Source organism: Nicotiana tabacum, unplaced genomic scaffold, assembly GCF_000715075.1.
Source record: "Nicotiana tabacum cultivar K326 unplaced genomic scaffold, ASM71507v2 Un00048, whole genome shotgun sequence".
Lineage (NCBI taxonomy): Eukaryota > Viridiplantae > Streptophyta > Magnoliopsida > Solanales > Solanaceae > Nicotiana > Nicotiana tabacum.
This window is the reverse complement of record NW_027438286.1, coordinates 232,860-242,918: the sequence shown is the minus strand read 5'-3', so window position 1 is coordinate 242,918 and position 10,059 is coordinate 232,860. Positions and strand designations below refer to the sequence as shown.

Genomic DNA, 10,059 nt, shown 5'->3' with positions numbered 1-10,059 from the left:
ATCAAACGAGTTCATAGTAACCAGAGCATCTTCCTTGTTCTTCTCCTTGCCCTTGTCACCTTCTTTATCATTTGCACTATCAATAATATGGCCTCTTTTATCTCTTTGATATTTATTTTGTCTCCTTTGCATCCATTCTTGTCTTGCATTATTAGGAATAGGTTTTCCTAACACCTTACCACTCGATAACACCTTAGTAGTAGTAGCAGCAGCAATTCCCAGAATGTCCTTTCCTTTACTTAGCTTTGATCATCAAGAACTTCCTCAAAATTCTTGTGTAACTTAGGATGAATTTCCCAACAATCATATTTATCGTGTCCTTTCTTTTTACAAGTATTACAATATTTTGGCATATAATCATACTCTGTTTTGATCCACTTTGATTCTTTAGGCCCAGAATCATCTTCTTCCTCAACAACTCTAGTTCTTTGAGGGAACTTAGCTAACAAATTAACTTCAACCTTCACCTTTGCAGAACTAGGCCTAGTACCATTTTGACTAGCTAGGTCAACATGTAAAAGCTTCCCTACAGCACTAGCCAAAGAAAATACAAACTCCTTACCAAAGAAATTAGGAGGCAATTTTGGAAAACTAATCCACGCAATGGCAATTGGAGTTTCTTCTTCAGGCTTCCACCATGGATTCCATTTTATGCACCTCATTTGCCACATCTCCCCTTGAGCTTTTAAGTAGAATGCAGGCTTTCAAAGCAGGTGGACATGATCTTCTAGCAATGAAAACCTAATCAAAACATGGTTGTCTTCAATAAGGCCAATTGTGCACGCACCTTTTAGTTCACATTGGATTGGGGTCACCTTGTAAAGTTCATTGATAACTGGCTTGCCATATGAAAATTTGCCAAGCACTCCAGACTCAATCCCTGTTGTATAATGGATTTCTTCATTTTAGACTTCTTCCACTTAATAATTGGTTCACCATGTAAATACTCGACAGCATTTAGAGGGACGATGGGTAGGGTTTGCATGGGAGCACTTAATGTCTTTGGTCGTAGTAATTGAGCGTACTTTGGAGGTGGATTAGGGTTTGTAATGAATGTTTTGGGACTGTGGGGGTGAAGAAGACGAATGACCAACCTCAGGAGAAGGCTGGCCAGTGACCGGCGAGGCCATGAGAGGAGCTACGAAGCTAATCACCTCAAAATCGCCCAGAAATTGCCACAGCTTCTCTCTGTAGGACAATCAATTGGATCCTATACGGGTTTTAACTGTGGTATTTGATTGTTATTGAAAAGGGGATTTTTGTTTTTTACTAAAATTTGAAAAATGTAATCAGTTTTTACTATAAGTTTTGAAATATCTGTCAAATATTGTTTTCTTAAACAACAACCACGTGGATTGCAGTGATTGGGGTAGTTAACTATAAAACGAGCATTGAGCAGGTCTAAAGGGCCATCATTCAAAACAGGAAATAGGTCTGAATTGAAACCTTTACATCTTTCCACTATTTTGTTCTGTTTCTGTCAAAGTAATTCGATCCAAAGAAGATGCCAACTGGAACGCTTGAAGTTATTCTTGGAAATGCCAAAGGCCTTGAAGACCAAAATTGGCTCAGTATGATTCCTCATACACGCCATTTTTTCATTCTATTTATCCTGTTTGAGCATTTCATCTAAGATGATTCAATGCAGATTTTTTTACACAATAAAAAATTTGGAAGAGAAAACGAACTGTTGTTCTCCTTCACCTTTGGCCACCCAAAGGATTCTTGTTTAGATCTTAATTTTATATATGCAAATATATAATTTATATATGTACGTATATATGATATACCTGCATGTATATAATAAATCACATCAACAGATCGCTAATAGCAACTTCAACAACAACAACATACCTAGTGTAATTCCGCAAGTGGGGTCAAAGAAAGCATAGTAGAGTAGTGTATACGCAGACATTTCCCCTACCTTATGAAAGTGGAGAGGTTGTTTCAAATAGACCCTCGGCTCAAAGAAAGCATGGTTACAGCTACTTTAATTATCATGTCCTTTACAGCAGGAAGCCTATATTTATCCATGCAACTTTGATTTGTCCTTTAATTTAGTAGGCATATGCATTTGCTCCTCGTTCTTTATTTTCTAGGTTACTAATCCTTCAATCTCTTAGTTAAATGAATTTGATTGATTTTTCGAATTTCAACAGCTAGTATGAATCCTTATGTTGTCATCACCTGCCGGACTCAAGAGAAGGAAAGTAGTGTTGCATCAGGTGTGTTATTGATTACTATAATAAAAACTTGAATGTTACATATCTCTATGGTATATTCAGATTGAATATTATCCAATTTATTAACATAGAACAAATATCTCAATATTAATTGGCTACAGGTGAAGGATCTGAACCTGAATGGAATGAGACTTTCCTTTTCACCATCAGTCAGGGTGTCGAAGAGATCACCCTCAGGATTATGGATAAAGATACATTCAGTTCGGATGATTTTGTTGGAGAAGCAACGTTAATAATCTTTCTTATTCGTTATCCTCTTATATGAACATTATTTTTTTGACATTAATGATATATATCTAATTGTAAATTTTTTTGGTCTATATTTTGTGGTTTTGTTAATTGAAACAGAATTTCCTTACATGAAGTGTTTCGTGAACGGGAAGTGCCAACACGCTCTTACAATGTTATCAAAGATGAAGAATATTGCGGAGAGCTAAAACTTGGCCTTACTTTCACTGCTGAGGTAAGAATATTATGTAACAAGAGTTTAACTTATATATATCATAGTGTACTATCGCCTATCGGACTATCGAAAAAATATCTACAAATAATTCGTCATAAAAAGTAAGATTGTAATTTTGAAAATAAGATAGGTTATTTGCTACAACATCATAAAAAGTAAAATTGTAATTTTAAAAATAAGATGTCTTATTTTCTACAACAGGTAAAGGCAATCAATAGTGTAATTTCTTTAACTATCAATGAATTTAAGTTAAACTCATATGACAAAAACAATCTTGAGTATGATTACACAAGGAGTTTAACTTCTATTTACCAAAAGTGAAAAATAAAATTTACTATTCGATCACCTAAAAGATAACTACAAATATGAGTCTATATATAGTAAGTGTGATCTGCAAAATAAGACAAGTAATCTGTTATAACGAGATAATATATACTCCCTCCGTTTCAATTTATGTGAACCCATTTGACTGGGCACGGAGTTTAAGAAAAGAGAGAAGACTTTTGAACTTGTGGTGTAAAATGAGGCACCTATATTTTGTGTGGCTATAAATCATTGCATAAAAGTAAATTGTATCCAAATAAGGAAAGAGGTCATTCTTTTTGGCATGGACCAAAAAGGAAATAGGTTGACATAAATTGAAACGGAGGAAGTAGTAATTAATTGTGTAAAAATTCTTACACTATCAGTGCATTTAAGCTTTTTAAAAAAAAAAAGCTAAAAAATACTTTCTTCACTTGCAGTTGGGTTCTGAAAGAGGATGTGATGAAGAAGGCTATGGTGGACGTAGACAATCACGCGATGACTACAGGGGAAGTGATGAAGATAATAATGGAGGACGTAGAAAATCGCGCGACGACTTCAGTGGAAGTGATGAAGATAATCATAGTGGACGTAGAAAATCGCGCGACAACTACAATGGAAGTGATGAAGATAATCATAGTGGACGTAGAAAATCACGCAATGATTACAGTGGAAGTGATGACGATAATCATGGTGGACGTCGAAAATCGCGCGAAGACTACAGCAGAAGTAATGAAGATAACTATGGTGGATATAGAGAATCACGCGATGACTACTAATCCCGGGAGTTGAGTTTATTTAGTGCACGTGTGGTTACAGGAAATAATCCTAGTGATAATAAACGCTGCATCAATTGTTTGTAGTTTGTTACATTCCTCAACCTTCTTTTTGTCTATATCAACATGAGGTGTTGTCAATGGCTTGGTTTTCTTAGCCTTGTCATCACTCTTCCAAGTAAATAGGCTTGTTGTCTTTCTAGGTTTCTTTAGGAATGGAAACGGGACAGGGCAAAGTGCACGGGTAGGGGAGTTAAGTCTTCCCCTACTAAGGTTTGGCCATGCCATGCCCCATTTAACTCACTGCTCTATTTAGATCCAATCCTGTCCTACCTCGTTTAACACTGCTCTGTCTTGCCCATTTAGCTCCTCATTTATGTGTTCTTTATTTTTGTTCCACGTGAAAGATGAAGAAGTATATTGGTTCTTTGCCCTGAGTTGCCTCTCAAATTTTATGGTCAAATGGAGCAAGATCTCCCATGTTGTCATAGGGGTATAACTCTACCATATTGGCCATTGCCAATATATGTGCAAATTATATTGTAATTATTAGATTATTCTAAATGAAATTCCTCATGGAATAGAGATACTGGTATTTGCGAAAGAGCCATTGATCATATCATGTTTGCCATATATAATTCATTCTTACTGATGCCTTTAAATTTCAAAATTATATAAAAAGGAAAAATCGTTATGGCCACAATGAGCGTGGCCAAAATGGGGACAATTAAGATATTTCATCTGAGCTTCGACGGCATTATGGACACTTAACTATTTTTTGTGTACCCGTTATACCCTTTTCTATAATTGCTAGAGTGTCACGACCCATATATCCACCTAGTCGTGATGACACCTAACCTAGTGCTAGGTAAGCCTAACATAGAATAACGTAACTCAAGTGAAAGATCAATAATACCAAGAATAAAATAACTGAATTCTGTACAAGTTTCCAAGGACTGGTAGTACAAGTCACGAGCGACTACGAATAAGATTATAATTTCAGTTTGAGGAAAGATACATCATTTGTTTTAAATTTATATAAACAGAAATATAAATCCTAAACTACCGCGAACAAATGGTAGCTTGTATCTGGAGTGCCGATACGTCTTCAATGCTTGGCCCACGAACTCTATATAGTTGTACCTCGCTGAATATCTGCACGTAAAGTCCAGAAGTGTAGTATGAGTACAATCGACCCCATGTACTCAGTAAGCATCTTAACTAACTTCGGTGAAATAGTGGCGAGATTTTTTACTCAGAAGATACTAATATAATGTGTTCAGTTAGATTTGCAATAGAATTGATACTAGAAATAATAGCGAAGAGTACAAGAATAAATATGCAAAGCAATGAATGATTACTAAAAGAAATCATGGTCAGTTTTCTCAATATCATAACACATCCTTTTCTTAAAGCGATAACCACCAAATAACATAGTAAATCCACGATTCTTCATAGTATGAGGAATGCGTTCAAGGTATCAAGTCAAATGACATGGCAACACTTTTCGTGCATTTATCTCGTCCTTACCAAATATATGAATGTATCTCAAATCAATTGGCACGATAACACTCTTCATACATTTATCACATCCTCACCAAGCATATGTGTAACAGTACCAACCATTGATAAGGAATGCCAATAACAGTAACAGCAAAGTGAAAAATACAATATAAAACAAGGCAGAGTATACGGATAACGGTAATAGGCAGGGTGGGAAGCACAAAAGTAATCATAGCAATCAAAACAAGAGAATATAAATTTCATTGTCTAGCAATTAGAAGGTTTAGATGGAGCATAACAAACAAGGAAAGGCATAGGTGTAAATATAACAAACAAGACGAAAATCATAATTGTGACCAGATAAACAATTAAGGTAGGAGGCAAAGACATGACAACAACAACAAGAAGAAGAAGCACATAGAAAGCATAGGTGCAGCAATGACAACTTGGAATGAAGGTATAAATTAATATGCAATGGAAAACACCATTCGTGCAATGAACTCTCATCCTCACATTATAATATAAAATTAATTGCACGATATCACCATTCGTGCTTTTACTCTCTTCCTATGATAATGTAAAATAATGGCACGAAATTATCCTTTGTGCATACTAATGTATATAAAATGTCACGGCATCATCCTTCGTGATTTATACTCTTCCTCACTAATAATGTATATGCAATGGCACAGCATGACCTTTCGTGCTTTACACTCTTTCTCATATGACAATGTTTATGCAATGGCACGGAATCACGCTTCATGCTTTACACTCTTCCTCACCAAGTACATGTATATCAATGACAGGCAACGTAGGAAGCATGGATAGCATCAAGAAGAGTGGTTAAGCAAATACACCACGTGAACATCAATCACAGCTCTCGAACTAATAAACAATTCAACAAACCTCAAGAATCCTATTGTTTAAATATCTCGACAAAGCTCAAACATATTTTTCAACATAGTATGGAACCCACGTACTTTAGAATTATGGTCATAGACATGTATTTTGTGATTAGGTATAGTGATGACCAAATTTAATACATCAACAGTTTCACAAAGAGGCCATCAAATTTAATCTAGTTATGACAATCTGAATCATGGTTTATAGAATTGAAATTCATATTCATATTATTATAGAAGTCAAGTTAAACATGAGGCAAGAAAATAACATAGTCCTACAAGGCACAAAGAATCCTATAATCTACCCAATCATGGATAATCCTAGAACATGCATATACGCTCGTCACCTCGCATATACACCACCCCCGCATATAGAAAACAATATCATTTTATTCGAAAAAATTCCTCCAACAAAGCTAGGGAAGACACTTATCACAAGTAAGCTAAATTAACACTCTAAGAAGCCCTTCCCGCGTAAATCAACCTCTGTATGACTCGAATCTAGCCAAAATAACTTAACATCATAAACAAAAGCCATAGCAAACTATTCTGAATAATAAAGTTTCGATCTTTGACTAAAATAGAAAAGTTAACCCAAAAGGTCAACCTCGAACTCGCAGTCTGGAACCCGATAAAACTCATAAATTCCGAACACCCATTCCAATACGAGTCCAAACATATGTGTTTCATCCAAATCCGATCTCAGATCAACCCTCAAATCATCAATTTATATTTTAGAAATATTTTTATTAAAATCTCTAATTTCTTTAATTTGATTCATCAAACAATCACTAAATTCAAGGTTGGAATTATGAAATATAAACAAATCCGAGTCAAAAATATTCACCCCAATCTACATTGTAAAAATACCCTCCAAAATCTCTCAAATCCGAACTCCAAAACCTTGTGAGAAAAAGTTGCTAAATTCCAGAACAAGTAAAAAATACAGCAGTTGTTCCAGTTTGAATCAGATCCTAGATGACCCTAAAAATCAAATTTAATAAGCCCAATATAATCCTTGTGAGATTACATCCAAGATAGACTTTTGAATCACCCAATTTGGCTTTATAACGAGGAATATATGATGTTTTGAAGTTTTAAAGGAAGTATAAAAATTTCAGGGACATAAATAGTATTTTCGTAATTATTCACACCAGAAAATCAGTAATAAAAAAAATCTTCGTTTTAGCACCCAAAACTCATTCGGAACCTCTCACACACAAACCATATATACATTTCGATAATAAAACATGCTACAAACGTGCTCGCACACTCGAAATACTGAAAAGAGGTCATCTTGACCCGATATTAACCATGGTCAAACTCCAAATCCTTAACTTAACTAGTCTCTCAACCAATGATCCAAAACATACCGAGCCCCTCGAGACCCCATCCAATCATACCGACATATACAAATTCATTATCAAAACTTATCTGAATCCTCAAAACATTGACGGGAACATCACAACAAAGAATCGAGGTTCCAATCGAATCGAATTGCTCTTAGGTTGTTAAATATTTATTCCTTCAAAAGAGTGTTTGAATAAAACTTACACACTTCGGATTACAATTTGTGACGACCAAAAGAGTCATCACCTGTTTCGTATCATTATGTGCTTCCGAGGCCTAAAAAACCTCATTTAGAGTCGCCTCAATTTGGTGCGCAGTCCGGGCGCGTAGCCAGAAAGCTTAAATATGAAATTTTGTGAAAAATGCTAAGTTTTGAGTTTAAAATGAATAAATTTGACTTTGGTCAACATTTTGGGTAAATGGACCCGGACCCGTATCTTGATGATCCCGGAGGTCCATAGGAAAATATTGGACTCGAGAATATGCCCGGAATCGAATTCCGAGGTCCCGAGCCCGAGAAATGAATTTTTAAAGGAAATTGTTTTTCTAAAATTGTTAAGGAAAATTGAAATGAAATTTGATTAGAACGTGTTGGTATCGGGCCAGTATTTTGGTTCTGGTGCCCGATACAGGTTTTATATATGATTTAAGATGTTTCTGTAAAGATTGGTAAAAATCGGACGTCGTTTGACGTGTTTCGGACTTGAAATCCTAAATTTGAAACTTGATGAAATATTTGGAAAAATTCTTGATTTTGAGGTTTAATTCATTATTTTTAAGGTTATTTAGGCGATTTGATCGCACTAATAGGTTCGTATGATGATGTTGAGTTAGTGCATGTGTTTGATTAGGAGCCCCGAGGGATCGGGAGTGTTTCGAAGTGGTTTTAGACTTATGAAAGTTGCAGGTTTCCAGTTCTGGTATGGTCTTCTTCCCGTTCGCAGGAGAACCCTCGCGAACGCGGTGAGTAAATTTGCTGGAGGAAATTCCCTTCTACACGAACGCATAGACCAGGTCGCGAATGCGATGCAGCTGGGGGCTAGACTTTCGCGAACGCGTTCCTGGCTATGCGAACGCAAAGGCCAAGTGCTTGGGCAGGGGGAATGGGTAGAACACCTTACGCTAATGCAAGGGCTCGAGGAGCTACAGCTTCGCGAACACGAGCCCCTATCCGCGAACGCGAAGGCCAAAAAGCCTGACCCTTCGCAAACGCGAGAGGTCTATCGCGAACGCGTAGAGTCATTTTGCCGAGTTATTTTAAAGTTCCAAAACAGAACCACAAACGGGATTTCATAACATTTTCATAAACCCTTTCTTCTCCAAAGCTCCTAGGCAATTTTTGAAGCATTTCTTCACCAAAGTTTCTTGGGTAAGCATTCTTTAACTCGTTTTCTTCATTTTTCATCAATATCTATTGAAATTCTAGGCCTAAAACATGTAATTAAGGGTAGAAATTAGGTAATTGGGTAGAGCTAGGGTTTTTTGATTTTTCTTGATTTAGACCTCATTTTGGGGTCGAATTTGAAAACAAATTATATATTCGGGCTCGTGGGCGAATGGGTGATCGGGTTTTGGTCTGAACCTCATATTTTGACCAAGCAAACCCGGGGTCGATTTTTGGGATTTTGGAAAGAATGATTGGAAAGTTATAATTGAACATTGGAATTGGATTGTTTAGCACTTATTGATGATATTGAGTCAGTTATGTATAGATTCAATCAATTTAGAGACAAATTCGAGAGGAAAAACGGTGTTCGAGGCTTGAATTGGCCGTGGAAGTTTGAGGTAAGTGTTCGGTCTAACCTCAGCTTGAGGAATTAGGAGTTAAGTCCTATGTGCTACTTGCTTCTTGTTGAGTGCGACGTATAGGCATGGTGACGAGTATCTGTCGAGCATGACCGTGAGTCTTAAATTTGAACGTTGTTATGCTCTTAGATGGCACTTCGGATGCTTTAATTAATGATCTCCTATATTGAGTAAAGATTGATTTTATCCTCGTAGATCTTAGTTATGATTGAGTATTGTCATTAATTGAGCTGAGAACAAAATAGTTAGGATTTGGTTATAGTTGATTCTCCCTTGCCGGGATGACTGTTTCGATATTATTGTTCCCTTGCCAGGAAGTTATTATATTATTTTTGTTCCCTTGCCGGGATTTCTTGTAATTTTGTGATGACTTGTAAATGGGAGTAGGTGGTACGCCTACCACAAGATATAATGAAATGGGAGCGGGTGTTACGCCTACCACAAGATATAATGAAATGGGAGAGGGTGGTACGCCTACCACAAGATATAATGAAGTGGGAGCAGGTGGTACACCTACCACATGATATGATGAAATGGGATCGGGTGGTACGCCTACCACAAGATCAATGAAATGGGAGCAGGTGGTACGCCTACCACGAGATATAATAAAATGGGAGCGGGTGATACGCCTACCACGAGATATAATGAAATGGGAGCGGGTGGTACACCTACGACAAGATATAATAAAATGGGAGCGGGTGGTACGCCTACCA

General features: G+C 36.6%; 2 protein-coding genes across 2 annotated transcripts; one reads left to right on the top strand and one right to left on the bottom strand.

Moving 5' to 3' along the window:
- Positions 1–239: 239 nt before the first annotated feature.
- Positions 240–671, bottom strand: LOC142178918 (uncharacterized). The gene has a single exon (XM_075248734.1). The coding sequence runs from the start codon at positions 669–671 to the stop codon at positions 240–242; it is 432 nt and encodes a 143-aa protein (XP_075104835.1).
- A 759-nt stretch (positions 672–1,430) lies between these two features.
- Positions 1,431–3,968, top strand: LOC107763211 (elicitor-responsive protein 3-like). The gene is made up of 5 exons (XM_016581679.2): positions 1,431–1,571; positions 2,160–2,225; positions 2,345–2,471; positions 2,592–2,706; positions 3,450–3,968. The coding sequence occupies exons 1-5, from the start codon at positions 1,505–1,507 to the stop codon at positions 3,786–3,788; spliced, it is 714 nt and encodes a 237-aa protein (XP_016437165.2). The 5' UTR covers positions 1,431–1,504; the 3' UTR covers positions 3,789–3,968.
- Positions 3,969–10,059: the final 6,091 nt, after the last annotated feature.